Source organism: Zonotrichia leucophrys, chromosome 1A, assembly GCF_028769735.1.
Source record: "Zonotrichia leucophrys gambelii isolate GWCS_2022_RI chromosome 1A, RI_Zleu_2.0, whole genome shotgun sequence".
Classification (NCBI taxonomy): Eukaryota; Metazoa; Chordata; class Aves; order Passeriformes; family Passerellidae; genus Zonotrichia; species Zonotrichia leucophrys.
The window spans coordinates 13,516,663-13,538,466 of record NC_088170.1 but is presented as its reverse complement, the minus strand read 5'-3'; the positions used below and the strand labels follow the sequence as shown (position 1 = coordinate 13,538,466).

General features: G+C 42.3%; 1 protein-coding gene across 4 annotated transcripts; it reads right to left on the bottom strand.

The window, feature by feature from the left end:
• Window positions 1-1,961: 1,961 nt before the first annotated feature.
• On the bottom strand, window positions 1,962-21,673 carry MKRN1 (makorin ring finger protein 1). 4 transcript variants are annotated; one of them, XM_064738219.1, is made up of 9 exons: window positions 21,486-21,671; window positions 14,365-14,493; window positions 9,698-9,930; window positions 6,905-7,045; window positions 4,909-5,135; window positions 4,210-4,424; window positions 3,396-3,506; window positions 2,835-2,949; window positions 1,962-2,399 (listed from the first exon to the last, which is right to left on the bottom strand). In XM_064738219.1, exons 1-9 carry the CDS (start codon window positions 21,653-21,655, stop codon window positions 2,187-2,189), a joined length of 1,554 nt encoding a protein of 517 aa, XP_064594289.1. In that variant the 5' UTR covers window positions 21,656-21,671; the 3' UTR covers window positions 1,962-2,186. The 4 variants fall into 4 exon arrangements, with proteins under 4 accessions (XP_064594289.1, XP_064594279.1, XP_064594302.1 ...); XM_064738209.1 differs by having other exon boundaries at window positions 2,811-2,949; window positions 21,486-21,670; XM_064738232.1 differs by lacking the exon at window positions 6,905-7,045 and having other exon boundaries at window positions 21,486-21,673.
• Between the last annotated feature and the right edge of the window lie 131 nt (window positions 21,674-21,804).

The window sequence follows — 21,804 nt, the reverse complement described above, 5'->3', positions numbered from 1 at the left end:
AGCTCACACATGTGCTCTGGCTGCTAAGTTCACTGCCTTTTCCCACCTTATCAGAACACAGCTTTGTTACAAACTCAAATTTGGATGAAGCTTTCCAATAGGATATAACTTATGTTCACCATGTAGGACAGGGAGGCTTTAACTTTTTTCCATTTTCTCCCTTTTATCAGTTCAAAGTATCATTTGCTCAAATTACATTCCTTTCCTCCCTCTGCTACTTGGCCCCTGGGAAAAAAACCAAAAACAAACTGAACAAACCAAAAATGGCTTCACTCTGTTCACTTAAAACTTTTTTTAAATCATGTCCCCAGCATCTTAATAATGCTTCTAGCAGTTTACTTGCAACTTTGTGTATTTCTGCAGAAAAATGTTTCTATCTGAACACAAGCACATGGAGCCTCAGGAAGTGGCCTGTAGCAGTGCTTGGACTTGCTGCCCAAAAGCATTAAGATAGGAAACTGTGAATAAGACTATGTCCTGCAGCTGGCTTTGTCCAGTGCAAATAAAATTAACACAACAGTGGAGGACTGACTTCTGAGAAAGCAAGACATGTCAGTTCTTACTAATGACCCCAGATATTCCTTCAATACATCAGCTCTCTCAGTTGTCCGTTTGGAATGTGTCTCTTGCGTTAGAGGCTCTTTGCTGGAAAGGCTCTAACAATGCAGGAATTCTGTACACAGTTCTGCAAGAGTTAAGAATAAGTGACAGAAATGCCTCTGTATTTACAGAAACACACATAAAAATAATCAAGTCAAAAACCAGAACCTTCAAACTTGAAAGAACAGACTGACTTCTTGTTTAAATTTTTTTTACTTTTTTTATTTGGGAAAAGTGCTTCTTACAAAAGGCAGCTGCAAAACAATACGTTATAGACCTCAGAACAATTTCTCATTCCATTTAAAAGTGAAAGGAGAGGCAGTCTAGGGGACAAGAGCAGCAGGAGAACAGATCACGGGGCATCCACAAGTCAATAAAAAACAGCAATAATGTAATGCAAGGTTAAAATTCCTGTGCTGGGGCTTTGGTGGCAAAGTAATTTCTCAATGCAAATTACAGCCAGAAACTGCACGACTGCCTTTGTAAGCAGTAACTCACATAAACTGAACAGCTTTACCAGGCAACCTGCCCAACCCAGCTGCAGAGAGGCACAAGTACCTCAGAGCAGCTGGGAGGCACAGCGAGTTTCTAGCAAAGCTCACGGCTTAAGTGTTTACATGAAGTTCTAAAACTTACAGAGCGATAAAGCTAAAGGGTCCTCTCTGGTGTTCCTCTGACCCCACCTTGGCTAACCGGATTTCTGCTCCTGGACAACCCTAATCATACACATGAAAGAGAGCTGGTGTATTAGGGAGTGCCATCTATCAAGTTAAGCGATAATCAGGATAGTTTCCCAGTCTGGGCTGAGACCAGATTCATGTCCAATTGGAGGCAAGACTTCATGCACCAAGAGGGGGTGAAAGATGATTTTGTTATTTTTAACTTACACAGAGTCTCCCCATCCTTGAGGTCCAACTCTACATTTATCTGTATATACACATAGAGAGTTCTCCTTTCACAAAGACATTTTCCTTTCATGCTAAACACAGTAAAAATCCAGAACGTTCACACCTGGTTCTGGTTACACAGTAGTAATAGTAATGTGCAAGTAAACAGAGACCAAAAGTCACAAATGAAGACGTGTACATGAGGGGGCTGGAACGGAGCTGATTCCAGAAAGAATTATTTGTATCTGGCCTGAAATCAGAAATATTGGTACAAAGACAGAATAACGGCCATCAGCCAATTAACATCCCCACTGCATGGCCACTGCTCATTTTTGTATCTGGGCTCTTCAAAATGAGTGTGGAATTCCTGTAAACACTTTAACCCTGGAACTGGGTGAACTCTGTTGGGTACACAGATGAAGCAACAAACCTAAGCTAACTGTTTGACAGTTAAATTCATTTTTACAAAAACTAACATTTTAAAGATTTATTTATTGTTATTTGTTGAAACAGAGGAAAAACAACACTCCTGGGGTGGGAAAGGAGGGGAAGGGAAGAGACAGACCCTGGGTAAAAGTTATTACAACAGCACCTGGAATTGATCGGCCTGCCTAGGAGAAACACAGGCACTGCCACAACACCACAGGTAATAGCTACTGCCTGAAGCCAAGACAACAGTCCACACTCCACTGACAGGTGCTATAGATCCAAATCATAATAATCTTCCAGCTCATCATGAAATAAGTCCCACTCATCCTCGGAATCCGTTAGCTCATCATCCCCTCCGGCTGCCAACAGCATCAGCAACATCTCACCGAGCTCAAAGGTCACCACCTCATCCTCGTCGGTTTCAAAGGGGTCACCGTTCTCTCGCTCCTCGATGAACTCCCAGAACCGATTCCTCCGCTGCGCCTGCAAAAGGAACACAAGGATTTCCCAGGTGACCCAGTGGTACAAAGCAGGAGCCTTTCCAGAGGCTGACATGCCCCTGGTACTTGCTGACATGCAAGAAATCACATTTTTCTTTCAGGGAGATACTGACCTCCAGCAGCATTAACCCTCACACACACCCCTATTACTGCTACCCAACATTTTTACTTCAGTATGTTGTAAGAAAGTTTTTTAAATTTAGTCTTTCCATCTTGGCCTCCAGCATTCACAAACTTTAGAGCACCGCTTCCTTCAAATTCACCATTACAGAGCTCTAGCAGAAGTGGAAAAAAGAAAAGTCAGTATTTCCCTAGCCTCTTCTCAAGGCAGAAGACATAATGCACACCCCTCCTGTGCTCTCTGCTGAAAGATCAATTAATCATCATCACTAACCCGGTATCTACTTGAGGTTCCTACTTTGGGTCTTTGCGGCTCCTCTTGGCGGCCATCAGGATATTCATGCTTGTAAAAACAGTTCCCTCCAAATGGACAGCTTCCACGGCCTTCATCAAAATACCTGCATGGCTTGTTGCTGGAAAGGAAAATATCCAACCCTTACTGACAGCACACCCCAATCAGACTACAGAACTGCATCTACCTGCAGCCCACAAGGATCTCGAGTACCAGGAGCAGAAGGCATTTTGTGAGTGGAAGACCTGCATGCAGAAATGATTAATTACACTCTGCGGGGACTGACACATGCAGAGGGACACCAATGGTGTGCAGTGCACGAGCTTGGACTGCCTTAGGGCTACACTACCAGTGTTCTGTGTAGGGAAGGTGAAGCCTGAGGTGAAAGAACACAGGAATAGCTTTGGGACTGTGTGCATGCATGTGTGGGCAGACAGGCAGAGATAGGTTTCACACGTGGTGGTGGAAAGAAGGTGTGAAAAGGGGCTTTACATTAACACCTTTCTTCTCCATGTGTGCCTTTATCTCTGCAGTCTCAATTTGATAAAAAGGCTGCATTGCTCATACCTCATTGCCTCCTTGTATTTCTGAATGAGTTTCTGCTTCTCTTCCTTCTCCTCCACCCAGTACTCACTTGGAATGACAAAGTTAGACGTGATCCGGCATTCTGGGCAGGACCTGGGAAATGAACAGACTGTGCTGCAAAACTCCACATTACAGGGTGCTCTCTCTCCTATATAACAAACCATGGCATATATCCGTGTTTAAAGAGGTACTGTACTCATATACTCGCTGTTAAATCTTTTCAATCTAGACTCTCTTGTAAGTGAACACAACCTAAATTCTCTTCAAGAACTCAATGGCAATGGCAGCTGGTCAGCTTGTCTCAGAAAAGCTTGAAAAAACACTTCACACAGACTCCTTTTTCTTTAGAATTAAATAAATTTATTTTGGTATTTTTCCTATATTTATTTGATTGGAACTTTGTATTTTCTAGAACAGCCTTAAATGGAGAAATGTTTTGCCAACTGAATAACGCTCTAAGGCAGTAATGAATTAAGCAGCATACATTCTGAACTGGTTAATCTGTTTCCAGATTCCTGCCTGGGTGTCCAAGACACGAACAGTAACCATTGGACAACATGCTACTCAATAAACAACAGTTATTTACTACCATTGAGTTTTGCAAACTTAACCCGGTATTAACCAAATCAGAGTGCAAATGTTATCCCTAACAATTATTTCACTCCTAAACTAAAAGTTAGTATGCACTGAATGCAGCCTCTGTGCAGTCTGCATCTGGAAGCCTGTTGCAAGTTGTCACAGGGTACTAAGCTCTTCCACAGTAACAAAGCACAATCGGAATGGGAAAGTGCCTCACTTTATAATCTTGCTCTCAAACTGTTTAGCACTCCTCCACTTGCGGATGCACTTGAGACAGTAGGTGTGGCTGCAGTTGGAGAGGATCCCAAAGCGGCGCTCGCTAGGATTGGCTTTCTCATACACCACCTCCATGCAGATCCCGCACACCATGTCTTTACTGCGCTGGACGGCAAAGGAAAGCTCCATGTCCTTCTCGTGAGCTTCAATGCAAGACTGAAAAGGAGACACAAAGACAAAAACTACAGAGATGACTGCTCATCTGGTGAGGTCTAAGCAGGTCTTTAAACTCAGCTTGCTGTTTTGCATAATGCAGCAAGTGTGATTAAGCTGAACAAAATCTTCATCCTCAAAAAAAAATTTGTTCAAGTACTGGGGAACAATCAATTCAGAGTTCAAATTCCTTCCTTCAGACAGTGCTTTTAAACATGAAAAGGAAATCTAAAAGACCATCCACTTTGACTAGGCAAAGAACAAAGCTCCAGTATCTTTAAGCAGACTGCTCTCCCGACACAGATAAGGAAATCCAGCTGCTTTTGAGTATGACCCTGGCAGGAAACAGTCCAGTTTACAACCGGAATTTCATTCACTGCCTGACCTGCACACACCTTCAAATAAAGGGGAATTAGTAACAAGTGATTGAGGGAAGCTAGGAAGCAATAACTTACAGCTGTTAAACAGCAGACAGTTGTTTGCCTACCTTTATGTGCTGAGATCTCTGTGCAGCATCAATGGGATGCAAGACCTGCAGGCCACACATATCACAGACGTCCCCATGGATGTACACGCAGTTCTCTCCATAACGACATTCTCCTAACGCAGCGTAGGGACACAGCTCCTTCTTCATCTCCACATCTGCCTGCTGCTTCTCGTATTCTTCTTCAATCACCATTTCCTGCAAGGGTGCTTCAGCACAGAAAGGAGCAGCTGGGAACAGAATTAAGATCCGTAAGCAGCACATTCAGATTCTGAGCACCGGGAGTAACAACACTCAGGGTTGCCCAAACAGAGTAATAGATACAACCTAGGCTCATTTCAGTCTAAGTTCACACACCTCAATCTGAACTAAATTATTTTCCCCACTCAATTAATTTCAAGACCAATTTTTTCATCCTTTACCCCAGACAAGATTAAAGCTATCAAAGTTTCAGTGGTCAGGGAAGATCCATTTACAGGCTAAGTCCACCTAAAAAAATTGCACTAGTCATCAGCAGCTTAATACAGACTCTGGTTCAGCAACCATTAAATAAGGCTACAAATCTCTCACTGCTTTTAGAATCAATTTCACTTTACTTAAAATTTTCACATCAGCTAAAGTTAACAGTTTTTTTCCCCAGAAATCACACAGCTGAAATAATAAGGATGTATCCAGCATAACAAAATGCTAGTATGGCAATACCACATCAGCAATTCCTTACGTGCAGGCTAATCAGCACACTCTTCTTTAGCCTGAACAAACTTTCATTTCTGGACTCCCATGCATCTCTAGGATTGATAGAAAAGTGGTGCCCACATCTCTCAAACAAACTTCATTCTACATATTTGCTGAAAAAACTGTCCTAAACAGATATCTGTTTAGCCAGACACATGAAACTGAAATTCAGGCTATTATCCCTGCATTCTAAGCTGGCTATCAGTTTTGCAAAATCCTAAGTAAATTCCCTTACCTAATCTTAAGCTGAACTGAAATCTGTATCTTTTCTCTTCCCCCTTTAGACAGCCACTGTCTGCTGAACGCTCCTCCCTGTACCTCAAACACATGCTTGCCTGCCTCACCACCAGTCAGCCTTCTGAGATTGTTACATAAGTACGGTGATGAATGAATTAGAAGACAAAAGCAGTCAGTGAGAAACTGAAAGTGTAATAAACATAAAGCATTACTATATTCAGAGTAAACACGAGGAAGAACAGCAGCTGGAGTTCATTTACATAACCAGAAGCCGTTACAGAGTAGCAAGTCATCTACGCTATAAGAAAGTGTAACTTTTAGAAGCTGTTCAAGCACTAGATTTGCAGAAGCAAGCAAAAACTACCAAAGGCATACTTGGATCAGTTAAAGTGAAGGACAGACTCCCCAAAATTAATCAGAGGCTGCACACTTGCAGTTTTCATCCCCATGGAGCAAAGACATAACAACAGGCATGTATCAGTCTGTTAGTCTTAGGAAAAAGAAAATGCATGTCCCTGTGACTTAAGTTTTGAGGAATAAGCAAATATTGAAGATTAGTGTAGAAAAATATTAGCTCTCAAGATAAGATCAAGTCTCCTTCTTGAACAATCTCAGACTGTAGTGGTCACCCAGTGATCCTGGAAAAGTCTGTTTGTTAGAAACATACTTTTCAAAGCAAATGAGTAACTGAGTAACAAGTCACCTGGCAACCTGTTCATTTTCAGTCTGCGATTCCCAAACAAAGTTATGTTCATCAGCTCTTCTTCCCCATGAGTTTTAGTGAACTAGCACCAAGAAAAGTGACAAGAAACCATGTACTAGGCTCTACATTCTCTCCTGAGTAGCTTAGCAGAACATGAAAATATGTACTTACTTATTGAAATCCCACTTGCCCTCCCATTTGAAATCCATGGTCTCCACTTCCATAACAAGTAACAAAAATCACAACTACCATTCAGTTTTCAGTCCCTCAACCGTTGCATTTGCCAGTGTTTGCTCAAGTTCACGTTGTCACAGATTTTTTTACCTAGTTGAGGGCCATGAAGATGGTTAGAGGGATGGAACACCTCCCCTATGAGGAAAGGCTCAGAGAGTTGGGGTTGCTCAGCCTGGAGAAGAGAAGGCTCCGGGGTGACCTTACTGCAGCCTTCCAGGACCTGAAGGGGGCCTACAAGAAAGATGAAGAGGGACTTTTTACAAAGGCATGTAGTAATAAGACAAGGGGTAATGGTTTCAAACGAAAATTCAACTTGGAAAAGAGTGGGTTTAGATTAAATACTAAGAAGAAACTCTCTACTGTGAGGCTGGAACAGCATGTATATTTTCTGTATCTTCTGCACTGTAGCAGCTACAGTTTTACTTCCTCTTTGAAACCACAATTAGAAAAATTCAGAAGACTTCACTGCCCAAGCAGTTACAAGTCCAACATCCCTCAGAGCAGCATTTGTTCTCTGTGATTGTTTGCTGTTTCCAAATCTCTGCTCACCAGTAGGTGGACTCAATCTCCACCTTCTCATTGCCCATTTCCCAGTCAACAGGATTAAATTCATACTAGTGGAAAAACAGGTTTGTTAACTTTGATCCACACACCACCTGCTTGCACTTAGGACACAATTCATACCATTAAACACATTAATCTTTCAGTAACAGGAAACAGACACCCAATTTATTCTTTCTTGTATATCTGCCTGTCTACTCTTCCTCAATTACTGAAGAACAAGCATGGCAATGTGGCACATCTGAGCAACTAACAAGTGAGTACCTGAAGAATCATCACTATTTTCTATGCTAGGTCCTGAACTCATCTTCAAGATACCAGGTTTAGTCCTGAATCAGAGAACCATGGTAAAAGGTGAGCATTATAGTCCCAGCTATGCATGGTTAAACTGCCAGCCTTGAATCTTTATCATTTTCAAGAAAATTTGAAAATTATACACAGGCTTCTAGGGAAGCTTGAGAAATAGATTTCATTTTGAAGTTTCTAAGTATCAGTACATTTCTCCAGCAATTTGACAAGAATAATCTGCTCTAAGGCATACACTACAGAACACACTGCACACATTTTTATTTCTGTAGCTTAATAAAAACAGTTGCTTCAGAAAAGTGAAGTTTTTTTAAAGTCACTGTGGGAATTAGCACCATGTAGCACTGTTCAGAACAGAAACAGATGAGTATGTTTACATCAAGTTTCAAAAGCTATAAAACAGACTTGAAACAAGATTCACAGAAGAGAATGCTATTTAACTCAATCTCGCACAAGTTTGCATGAAAAGTACGTCTAGGAAAAAAAATTGCTTTAGTAACACTAAGTTAACAGTGTAGTGACTTGGACTTCAGGAAGAAGCACCAGCTCTTCTATAAGGACTGTGTGTATTTAAAAGATCTCTGGCTGTTCAAACCAGCAATGAATTGATTCCAGTGGAGGGCCAGCCAGCCATTAATGGGGCTGACTCCCAAGAAAAGAGACTGACTCTTCTCAGATGTGCAAATGACAAGAGACAGAAGGCAAGCTGAGGCAGGGAAAAATCCAATTACATACTAGGAGAGAGGCTTTCTTTGTGAAAGAAGTCAAACACCACAAAGGATACCCAGAGGTTATGGCCCTTTGAACATCTCTGAGGATAGAGATTCAACTAAACAAAGCCCCTGGCAACCTTTAAGCAGGAAACAAACTAGATGAAATCCAGAGGTCCTTCCAATCTAAATATTATATTCTGATTAAAATATATTTAAAAATCCTTTGTCTCAACAAGCACAGAAGCTCTATCTTTTATAACACTAAAGTGGCACATTCACAGATAGCTGTCAAGTTTTCACTCCTTTGGGATATACTCAAGTTCACAGAGTTCACATCTATTACACAATTCCATAACCAAACTTCTCAACAACAGTAGCAAACTGTTTGTGTCACTTGACCATTCCTCTTCACCCTCCTCAAACTGGTTGGCAGGAGGCTCCAAGCAGCACCCTGCAACACTGAGAAAGTCATTCTCTTTCCAATCTGAGCATCTGAGCAGTGCCATGGAGACAAAGCAGTATAATCTGAGCACTCCATGAGATCTTCAAACTCTTCTGGATGCAAGATGTCCATTTTGAATTCAAACATTTATTTAAGCACTCATAGCCTCCTCATGCCTTAGAGAGACAAATATTTTTAAAAAATATGTTAAAGTGAACACCTTCAGCCTGCTTTTCACTTCAATTTGAAGACTGTTATATTTTGGCAGGAAAAACAGATGAGATGTATGCTCCTCAAATAGTGTAGTCCCATTTGATGAGTTTCTTCAGTCTCATTCTCCTTGTGAGCTGTCACAGTATTGAAAGTTGAGTTCCAGAAAGCAAACTAGAATCAATCATTTTCAGCCTCTGGCCATGGGATTCACAAAAGTAAGCATTAGGCTTCAATTCCTTTTACAGGAATCCATATCTCCACTGAAAAACCTTTGAAAGACTGCAAAACCACCCCAAACCAAATCAACCAACCCAAAGCACAAAGGCAGCAGATTATCTCTTCAGAGTAGCAACATTAATTTTATCACCAGTAACTTCCTCTCCCATCCCATATGCAAACTAAACTTCAAAGGAGATTCTCAAGTCATTCAGAAACAAAACAAGAGAAAGCCAGTCATGCAGAGACTGACCTGAAATATACCTGGTTTCAGAATGAAACAGTCAGTCTGACTACTCATGCTGAAAAACCCAGGTTGACTTGAACTGATCAATAAATATGAATAGCTGTACTCAAATGCATTAAAATAAATGCACTACACAAACTGTTGAGCCATGATGGAAATTCACTGTTATCCCACGATCAGCTTACCACGTCCACAGTATGGCTGCCCAGGGACAAACTCCACTGCATTCACCCAGTCTTCAGCCCCTACTCCTGCTGCTGCCAGATCTGTGCTTTCATCTTCTATCTCAGTAATAAATTCTTCAACTGTTTCAGGGAGCGACGCAAACTCTGAGGACACTGATGGATAGATTTCTGCCTCTGGGTTAACATCAACATCAGTCACTTCTTCCTGTATTAGTGGCTTGGTATGTTCATATCTAAAAAGTTAAAACACATCATGTCAACTTTCCACAAAAAAATACCTCCAGACAGCAGCCCCATGTATTGAAAATGAACTAATGAAGATGTGAACATGCTATTTGCAAGGAGGACCCAGAAGTGGCTAGGATGAGAAAATCACTGATGACCCTTTATAGAGAAATGCTTCCACTTGTGCAATCTCTCAGCATTGCTCAAGAGAACACAAGGTACTCTGAGATTTTGGACAAAAAAGAGCACAATTCTTACACACAGAACAATCTTCAAATATGTCCCAAACAGGTCAGTTACCTATTACACAGGTGTAGTATTGCTGAATGAGAAAAATAAGTTCATCCAGCTCTATAAGGAGAAGACTCAGGACAGACCCTGCTGTCTCCAACTACCTTACAGGAAGCCACAGGAAAGATCAGCCAGAGTCTTCTAAGAGGTGCAGTGACAGGATGACAGGCAGTAGACACCAGTCCAAAATGGGAAGTTACAGTTATGAATATTAGGAAAAAAAAAATGCTCTAAGAGTAGGTAAATAGTAGAATGGGTGCACAATCTTCATGCTTGCAGATATTCAAAGCTGGACAATGCCTGGCCTCAGCTGGCACAGATTCAGAGATTCCCCACCAACAGAAATTATTCTTTTCCTGTGTCTCAGCATCTTGCCTCATACAGATTTTACACTGATTTGAGTACTTATTCTTAATGCCTCCTTTAGCTTATTATGGAAAACAATCAGAACCCTTTTCACCCTACCATCCACAATAAACAGGAAGGCCCCATTTCCCTCAAAAATCTGTCTTCCAGCAACTAGGAGAGTACATGGGGAAAATAAATAACAAATATACTGCTGTAGTCTTAGATATTTGCTGACTAATTTCAAGGACAACAGGAGGGAATTTTTTGAGATCATACAGAAGTTTGAAGTGACTGTGATTCACTTAGCTTGTGTCAGATTGAAAACAAAGAAGTGTCACAATTCTTGCATATTAAAGAGGTGCTCCTAACCAAATGTCAGCCTGGAAATCCTACTCCTATGAAGCACAGATTTAAAATCCTAGCCTTCAGATCTCTACATCTGTGGCCTCCAAAGGCAACCCAATGGGGTGCAGGAAGAAAATACTATAACTTAGTGGTTTTTTTTCCCTTAAAACACAGTAAATTACTATTATTACTATTAAGATACATGTTGATGGCAGTGTTCTCACAGCCCATATGTCAGAGAGCCCATGTGTGGTACGTGTGAGGTGCTTGAAGGAGGTGTTCCATCACCCAGTGAGTTGACAGTGGCACCCCCTTGTCTGCTCACCTTCAGCACATTGTGACATATTGAACTTTGCTAGTGCCCACTTAATGGAGCAACAGATTAGCTGATCTTGTTTTACCTAAACCAGCCCTGACAAAGTGAACAAGTGGCTTGAAAAGATGCCTGCAGCTGTGGGCTGATAATGTGAGCAAAAGCCAACAAGAAAAAGTCAGAGCTAACAGTTCTGCTCCTGCTACCAGCTCCTCATCAGCCACACTATGAAACAAAACAAGGCCAACCTAATCAGCTCTTGAACTCAGGGGGAGGGAACCACAGAAGAGATCAAGATTACCAAGAAGGCAATCTGAAATATGGATTTACATTCACTGTTTATTAATAAAGAACCATGCTCTCACTGTATGCTACACCTTGAGATATCAGCTACTGAAAGGATGAAGCCATCTCAATTAGCAAGGCACTGGAAAGCAGAACATCTGGAACATAAAGGCAAACCTCCACATTTTTTTCCAAGATGTTTCAAGTCATGTGCTATTCAATCTAGTACTTTGCAGAACTTCACGCTAAGGGTTTAGAAACCCCTTTTGAGGCTTGTTACATAACAATGAAAGACAAAAAGCCATATGCCACTGGACTACTTTTTCTTCCCGCTGTGGTGAAAATGACTGAAATAACTCATGGAAAACAACATGGTTACAAAGTAAAATGCATTCCTTTGTCAGCAAATACTGTTGGGAAACACACATAAAACACTGCTAGAGTATGAAGAAACAAGCAGTAGAATAAACTGTGCAGAGTGGGAAGTTTGCTGTATGGCAGAAGGAAAAGTACAGATGTTTTTCACATCTCAGCTTATGATACTTGCTAGATTCTGTTTCAATATGAACTACTTTTTGTGAGACACCAAAGATGTACCAGTAGAGAAACATTCTCAACAAATTACTTCTTTAACCAAGACAAAAAGATTCACTGGAGGAGATATCTTCTCAGTAGTTAATTACTTTAATAAAAACAATGCTTTATGGAAAAACTGTGCAAGTAAAACCACTGAAGCAGCAGCTGCCCTGACCACAATAAGAGATTGCAGGGTAGGGCTACATGGAAAGCACCCCACCAGAAATCCATCACTGCATCACTCACAGGCAAAACATTGTAGCAAAGATGGATCCAGAAGCAGCCAAGTGACACTAGAAAATGTCACCAATATAGACCTTTACACAGTCAAATGTTTACTGCAGTTAAGAGGTGGAGAGCTACCACAAAAATCTTCTGTAGCACACAGATGTTTGCTGATTATCTCATGGCAAAGCACTTAAAAATTGTCACGGATGAGTTATGCATGTTTATTTCACAAAGACAAGTGCTGCAAATTTGCTGCCCTTTTCTGTGATGACAAGTCAGTGCCAGCTGTATGCTGCTGAGCAGACATTAAAAAAACCCAAAAAACAAAACAACAAACTCAAACCAGCCAAACCCAACCACTTTCCAACTGTGCCTCCAAAATAAAGTCATCCTACAAACAGCCAAGTGCTTTTTGAAGGAAATTTGTGGTATGGAGACAACACTTTGAAAATGAAGTGTTTCCACCATTATGTTATTATATTGCCAAAAACAATCAAAGTGTGTCAATTACAAAAAACCTTTTTCTCAACAACAAAAACCTTTCATATGTTGCTTACTTAAAAAACTTGGAAAGTGATTTCTCTAACATGTTCAAAAGTCCTGCAAAATCAGAATTCCAGTGTATGTTGGACCCATTTGCTAAAAATATAAAAATGCAACATCTTCCAGTGAATCTGCACTAAGAGCTGATTGACATCAGGGAAGGTGGAAACTTACCAGCTAAATTTATCACACTTTAGTACAGGCAGCCAACAATACACTTCCTTTTGGATCTGCATATCTTTATGAAAGATCTTTCCCAGCTACAACTGCCATTAAAACCAAGGACTGAAATAAACTGAACTTTGAATGAGGCCTTCAAATAACTGTATCACAAAATGCTACACTGAGATTTTAAACAATAAATAATCCCAATGAATCAATATTACTGTCAGTAAATAAATATTTTTACTAATCAGGCTCTTATTGACAGTAAAAATTGCTTTGGACTGTTTATAAAATATTTATTAAATATTTTTCATTTCACCTTTAATACACTTAATTTTTTTTTCAATTAAAAAACTTAAAAGAATTTTAAAATTTAAAAAATCTTGAAAATTCTTTCAAAATTAAATTTAAAATTCATACATTTTATAATGTACATAACATTAGTACAGTAATAAACGTAGATACAAACATTTAAGTTATAAATAAATGTGTATGTTGGTGGGAGCTCAAAAATATTGAACTGATGGGGTGCATGATCCAAAGTTGGGAGAACACTGATCTACACAATCAAAAAAAACCACAGATAACAAAGAATGCCTCTCTGTAGTCTTCTGTCTGCCATTCTTACATATAGTAACCCTTTATGAAACATGAAAGCAAAGCTAACTATGAGCTACCATAGAAAATAATGATGCAAATGTTTAATCACTAATTACAATTACAGCTGCAAGAAGACACAATGTTAAAACTTCTGGTAAGTTTTAATAAAATAAATTATGAAACATTCCTAAGCCCTTGAAAAAGCTTTGCTCTACTAGGAAACTATCTGGTTTTCTTCTCCACACTTTCTTTTTTATTGTAATTTCAGGGGTATGGATCAATTCAGAGTATGTTTTCATACAGCAATTTTGTACAGGCAACTTATATGACAAACTCCAGTTATTTTACTAAAATGATAGCTCCAGTGTCAGGGTACCAATTCCCCAAGAAACAACACGAAGAAAATAAATTCTTACCTGTTCAGGCTTTTATTCATTTTCATCCACTCAGCTAGTCTGAATGTAATCTCAGATTTCAATTAATCTACTCATGTTATTAATAAAAATAAGAACTCCCTGTACTGACAGCTATCACTTTTATGAAAACCAGTTACCAACTTGCCTTTGCTAATTTTTCTGCATAGCATAGAATTTAGCAAGACAAGAGAATCAGTGAAAAGCTATTTTTTAAAAATACCTAAAGTGCAAAGGAAAAGAAAAGCACTAAGATGTACTGCCTTTCCCGGAGCTCTGCACTCAGGGATTCAGAGTGCAGAGCTTCCTGCAGGGTGGCCAGGGCACCTCTGTACCTGCAATGATCTCCATAAGCACAGCAGCCTCGCTGGTAGTAGCGGCACACCATGGCAGACTGACTGCTGGAGAGGTCATGGGAGTAGCGGCAGTTGTCTCCTTCCTTGCAGACTCCATGCATGAAGTATCTGGAAGAGAAGATCATGGTCAGTTAGGGAGAAGCACTGAAGCTGCAAAAATATTTGGATGATCTTATTATTCTATAAATCAAGGTATGCTGTATTAACAGCAGCACTAAAGACTCATGGGACCCTGCCCCAGTATAACCATAAAAATAAGAACATTTGAGGAAAGATGAAGCCTCAGCTACTCCAGTGAACTGTGCTGCACATTTAGAGACTTGCTCTTACAAAAGCCTGGGGAAAAAACACAAATCTGTAAAAGCAAAGTTATCCTGGGCTGTGACAGTAAGAGGAAAGAGTCTTGGACCAAATATATTGGCACTAAGTTTTACTTTGTAGCCCTGTGTCCTGACACAAGCAAAAACCTTACTGAAACCCAACAATGGATACAAGACTCAAATCCAGACACACCCTAAACCACCCAAGGTTTTAAATCTATTCTGGATTCATAAATAATTCAATCAAATGTGATTTCCTCTCCAAGAATGAAAAACATGTTTGTGATGGATAATTACATCTGACAAAACACACACATTAGTTCCTGTGATAGGAGCCAAATAAATCAAAGCACTCTGCTTCAATATTGTGCTGCTTGTCTTGAAAAACTTGGGACAGTTTCAATGCTTTTGAGGACAGCTTGATCAATTTTAGCATGTCAAGTACTACAAGTTTAATTCAGTATCTTCAATTCAGTTATTCAAGAGAACTGTAGAGTGGTTTTCAAGAATTTTTCAATTTTAACCTAGAAGAACAAGCCTCTAGAAATTCAATGCACGGTAACTGTTCAGATTCAGTATGTTCAAAACTACAACTGACAAGTTCAAGTACACCTTTCCCAATCCACATAGAAGTATTAGCAAAGAAAGAAAGGAAAAAATGAAAAAAATCCTGGGTGAAAACGGAATCCATAAATGTTTACCAACGCTTCAGTTTAGAAAGAAGCCACGCTGCCTCCACATAACAAGCTGCAGACTCTGAACTCACTGGAAATAGGAAGAGCTAGTAAACAAGAAAATTTGTGAGGATTTAGGTCTCATACAAAACACCACCTGAGGGAAGGCTGAGAAGCAGACAATACCTGTCTAAGCCCACACTGCTGCTGCGTGGGGCAGTCCTGCCCCCCTCCTGTGGCACACTTCCAGCACTTTGCAGAGCCAGCAGAACCAGGCCCTCCAAGCAGCTGAGCGCGGCCTCACAGCCGGCACAGGAGACAGGGATCATCTTTCAGCAGCCACAACTAAGACTAGGACAGCTCTTCACAGAACAGGACATTCAAGCAGATATTCCTGGCCAGGAAAGGTGATAAGATGCTGAACTGCATGCACTTCTACACAGCCATTTAGTCTACTGCATTTTTAAGAAGTCAGATAAAGCCAGTGAACAATGCACTAAATGACATAAGTAGAGCTACATCTGCAATCCAGTTTTAGGGAAATATTAAAACCTGAGGTTGAGTGTTTAGAGAGCTGATAACCCTCCATATGCAATACCAGTGGTGTATTCAACATAACAAGAAAAAAAAAATCTCAACTAGCTTAACAGAACTCAAGCTGACACTTGCCATCAGGCTGCAATTCACACTCCAAATCCCCTGTCTGTACTCTGTAGACAAATTAACCAGGTAAGAAATGTGATCCTACATAAAAAACAAGCAGATGAGGCTCTGCGGGGTCAGGTGGCGGCACAAACAGCAGGAACAGGGTGTTGCAAAAACAGCACAAGGCCCATCCCTGCAAATGTACAATCAGCAATCTCCACCGTGAACAAAAAAACACAAAACCCCCTAAAAGTCACACTCACCCACCCAACAGCATTAAACACCTACGAAGACCCATGTCAAAAGGAAAAAGCCAACACCCAATCATTACAACACCCATACCTAAACTCCCCTCTTCCCCAAACAAACAAACAAAGCCCCCCAAACAAAACCAAAACCAAACCTAACCACCCATGAAGTCATGGAACTAGAATCTAACTGGAATTTCTGGCTTGATTGCTTTTAAGAAATGGGAGTCACACTGAAAGGGTAAAAAAGACTTGAGATTGCTTAAGGTTTGTTCTTTAACAAGTGTTACCTCCACCCTTTGCTCATTCCCACTCAGCATCGTTTCCCCCAAGTGCTGGGGCAGCAGCTTCACAGCCACGGCTGGCACAGAGCAGGAAATGGCTGCAATGGAGCCTGGCATTCCTCCTGCTGCCCCCATGGTTATTTTAATGTGGATCACATCACTGCACAGCCACCCTGCTCCTTGAGCCACCCACGTGTTGGGACACCACTGCAGCTGAAATAAGGGACTGACAGAAAGGCTCCTGCCTGAAGTGAGGACATCTGATACAAACTATTTGGCCAACAAGATTTCTAATAAGCCCCACAATTAGATTTTCCCACTGTGTGATAGGGAAAATGAAGCTCCAAAACTCCTTTCCTTCCTTCCCAATTTACATCAGAAAATCCTCTGAAAATGCAGATTCTATGTAATTCTGAAAGTTGCCACAAATTATTATATTGAAATGGCAGGCTATAAAGGGCAAAAAATAAACATTAAACACTCCAGGCTCTAATTCACACATCCCTCTTAAAGGCCTTCCATCCTATGCAGCAAACTCAGCATTACTTGAACAAGAAGGCTGGAGTGGGAGAGGAAAAAATGTATTTCTCTTAGGATTACACCCCAACTTCTTCCACAACCCTCCCCCTCACCAAGAGGTAAGATTTTTACTTTAAGGTCACAAAGAATGTAACACTTTACATTTAAAATAGCAGTGTTTGGCTAAAACACTTTAGCCAATTCAAAAAAATAAAGAGAGTGCATTATTTTTGGGGTAAGATAATAAAATTTATTTTGGAGAGTATTTGTACTTACACAGAGTATTCAATTTAACCCTACTCAACAGCAATACCAGCCTCTTCATTCTGGTTATAGGAAAAAAACACCCTTAAAACTGAGAAATATATGAGTTATATGCCTTACACATAGACACGCAGAAGGACATCTGAAATTTGCATTTGGTCAAGTAGTCAGTGAACACATGTAATTTCATCTGAAAAGATAAAACTAGATCAAGACAAGCAGATAATTGGATTTTCTCTGAGCCTCTGTGATGCTGCCATCCAAAAAAGCACTTATTGTGGCAGTGTTCTCTGTCCTTCCAATTCAAATATACAAGTGTAATTTGGTTAAGCTGCTTGGGGAGCCAGACTAGAGAACTCATCAGGGTCCAAGCCCAGATAATTTCTCCAGTTCAGTTCATTGCATGATTGCAGAAAACATGAGTGACACTAACACATGGAACGACTAGACAAAATTAATAACTGCCTGCACTGGCATTTTCTCACTGAAAAAGGTTCAACACATGTCTAGCTATGAATGTCTTGATCAAAAGTGCATATCCTGATTTTCAGGGGTATTTCTCAATAGGCAATATCCCTATTTCTCAATAGGCAAAGTCCTATTCCAAATGCTTCCTTCTACAGCTTTGGAAGCTTACAATGTGTTTCCTTATTCAGGTGCATTCTGTTCTTTACTTCAGGTTTCTGCTTTCAGGTAATGCTAATTTGTTTTATCAACCTACTGGTTCAGCTAAATGAGAATGTTACAGCCAACAGCAAACCTCCTCCAAAACCCAAACACTGCCATGAGTGGCAGATGGGGAAGCTCAGGATAACATCCATCTGCAGGCATTGGCCTCCTCAGGTGCCACACAGAGACTGAGAATTCCTGGGAAGAAGGCAGCAGGAGAGAGGCTAAGCACGCTGCTCTAGCACAGCTCCTGGGTGTTCACCCACATGACTTGCCAATGAAATTCTCCTGGAGTTAGTAAAATGGGAAAAAAAGTTGATCTTCACAGCATTTAGCTCGTTGTCCCTTCTCCAAAACCTCCTTCAGCAGCTCCCAGGGCTGCAGAGCAGAGCAGCCATGAAGGGGCAATCCAGGCAGGCTGTCAGCAGGTTTGTGCCCAGCACCTCATCCCTGGTGCTGCACAGAATTAACGAGGCCTGACTTGACTGATGCACTCTCTTCACATAAACAGAAAAAATTACCTCACCCAGGTTTTCAGGAAGAACAGCTAAGAGACAGCTCTCAAAGAGCAGCACTTAGTTGCTATGGGTTTTATTTGCACTCAGGTCTAAAACAAACAAGTGAAATGCAATTTGTTTACATCAACTTGATGACTTTTAATGTCGTGTGACATCTGGGAAACACAAGCTCGGAACAAACAGTGGCAAGCCTTTGGAAAAAAAAGATTGGCTGTAGCACTGCTCAATAAAACCATGTGGCCATCTCAACCAGAAGGACTGAGGAACTCAGTAAGGACAACCTTTTTTTTTATTTCAAACATATTAATAAGAAAAGGTTCATAATACAAACAAGTTCTGAATTAGCTTTGTTCCCCTTGTTTAATCCAGCTGAAAATATGATAAATTTTTACAAAAGACAAGCCTTGAAAACTGCTAAATCACAGAAGAAAAAAAACACAACCTTTCTCGTCGTCTCTTAGGGAACATAATTTCCTATATTTCACCCTGAGACTTCTAAACTTTAGCTGCAAGAAAAACAGAAGGGTAACATCAGCAAAACTGGATGTGTAGGAGAAATCAAAGTCCTTCTTCTTAGTCATTGTGTCTCTCGCTCTGAGATATTAATCATCCATCCCAAGGATATCACATTGGTATATTAAAACTCATTAACCAACCTATTTATAATATCAGATATTCAAAGGAACAGCAAGAACTTATGGTACCAAATTTAAGCCTTGCAGTTTCCCTCAAACAGCAATATTTCTGCAACAACCATCACGTGCTAGCTCCTTGTACTGAAGGGACTGTCTCCCAAAAGTTTTTCAGCAGCATTTACTGTTACTCCTATGATGATTCAACTAAAAATGCCTGTGAACAAAAAAATTGTGCAGTGTTACTCAAACAGAAACTGCTCTACCTCCCACACTAAAAACCTGCATTTTGAAATTTAATTTCTTCATCTCACTGGTAAATCCTCCAGCTCATTTATAAAGGTAAACTAGAATTTAATAGTAAGAAACAGATCTTCCTAAATATGAATATATCCTATCGAAACCAAACATAGAAATCCAAAATTTTTATCACAGGTTCCTAGAAGGGCAAGTCAGAATTGCTAATTTCACTTTAAAGCCTGATTAAAGCTATTCTTCCTCCAGTTTGAATGGCCCCATAAAAATTAATAAAGCAAGCAATGGGATAACTAGCAGGATTAGGCAAAGAGAACAAAGAATGGAGACGTTCATTAGATCCAAGGCCAAGATCCCATTGTTTAATCTCAAATTAAAGCACATTAACCATTACAAAAGAGCAGCTTTAGCTTCTCACTCAGCCTGAGTGTTTGCAAATAAATATATTCCCTCGACTCTCTGCACTGCAGGACACTGATGAACTTGACTGCCTCTGTACTATGGCAGCGGCTGTCTTCAATAAATCGATCCTGCATCTATACCTATTCCACTGCTGCCTCATGAATCCAATTTGCCTAATTGAGCCTTTCGATCTTCAGAAATTACGAGAGAAACCCAAATGGAGGGAGCACTGACCTTGTGTCTCACTTAGAGCTGAGCTAAGCACGGTTCCCGGTCATTTCCCCATCAAACATTAACCGGGATTCGCAGCACAGCGCTGTGCCCGCGGCACCGCCGGGAGCGCGGCTGGACGGAGCTTCCCGAAGGGAAACGGAGAGCGGGGCATGGCCAGAGCCGATGGGGAGCACCAGCGAGCAGGGATGCGCTGAACACCGCGGGCACGCCGGACAGACACACACACACACACACACACACACAGAGCCAGCGAGCTCGCTGCGAGAGCGGCGGCTCCTCACGCTGCTGCAAGCTGCCCGTGAAACAAACGGGGGAAAGGCAAGCAGCAGAGATACAAAAGAACTCAATCCAGATCTAGAGCCTCTTCTGTCCTAACCAAGCGATGCTCCTTTTTGCTTCCCAGCGACTTACAATTTATTTGTCCACAAACACGTTAAATGTAGTTTAATTGATTAAATAAATAAATTTTTAAAAATTAAAAGAACGCTCATCGATGTTAATCTTGGATTATAATTTGCCTTTATAGTAACTAATATACGTCCACGTTCACAAAATTGTTTTAAATTCCTTACTGCCTGCCAATCGACCAGCACGGTAGGTTTAAAAATAGTCCATCTGGCAAGCTTTAAAACACGCAGTACGGCTTGCATAACCCCGGAGAGGAGATTTATCAGAAATATAGTTTAAAGGAAAGCACGGATAGGAAATGACGCAGCACACAGAACCTCTGTGTGACACAGGCAGGGCCACTTCGCACATTCTGCAACATGTCACGACCCATTCCTGTTCTCCGCTTTAATAATTAGCTTTCGCTACATCAATCACCAGTTAATCGCCAATTTTGAATTTCGATTGAAACGCACAACAATTTAAATTACGTCGCGTTTCCTGCTTTGTCGCGCTTTGCGGAACGCGCCTGCAGGACTTCCTTTCGCACGGCGCCCTTCGCGCCGCGCACCGCGGGCCGGTTCCCGCACAATGACGAGCGGCCCGCGGCTCCCGGTGCGGCGGCGGGAGCGCTCCCGGCGCGGCGGCCGCAGGCGCTCGGCCGCAGGGAACACCCTCACACGAGGCCGCGGCTGCAGAAAGGCCGGGGGCCGCACCGCCCCCACCGGCGGGCCCGGCTGCCGCCGCCGCGGCCGCGCCACCTCCGCCGGTAGCCCCGCCCGGGGCCGGTCCCGCCCGGGGCCGGGGCCGTTCGCCACCCGCGGGGACGCGCGCGGGGCGGGGCCGGCGCGCGCCACGGGCGGGCGCGCGCGGCGCGTACGTGACCGTGGGGGGAGGGGCGGGGGGGGCGGCGGTGAGAGAGAAGGCCCCGGGACAGCGGGGGGGGGCCCTGCGGGGAGAAGGGAAGGGAAAGGCAAAGAAGGACGAGGAAGGGCGGCCGCGCCCGCCCGCTTCCCTCCCCCTCCCCACCCGCCGCGGACGGCGCGTACCTGCAGGTGACCTGCTTGGTCCAACCGCCTCCCCCAGGCCCCGCGGATGGCGGCGGCACGGCCGCGAAGTCGAAGGCGACGGCCGCCGCTCCCGCGGCCGCCGTGGGTGACCCCAGGGCCGCGGCCGCCGCGCCCGCCGTTGTCTCCAGCGCCGCCACCGCCTCCGCCATTACTGTTTATCCCGCAAAGCGGCGGCAGCGCCGGAACTTCCGGGAGCGGATCCTTCCGGCTGCGCGGGGCGGGGCGCGGCCGCGGCTCCGCCCCCCCGGCCCAGCGGCGGCTCCCGTTGGCCGAGCGGGACGGGCGCGCGCGAACGCGC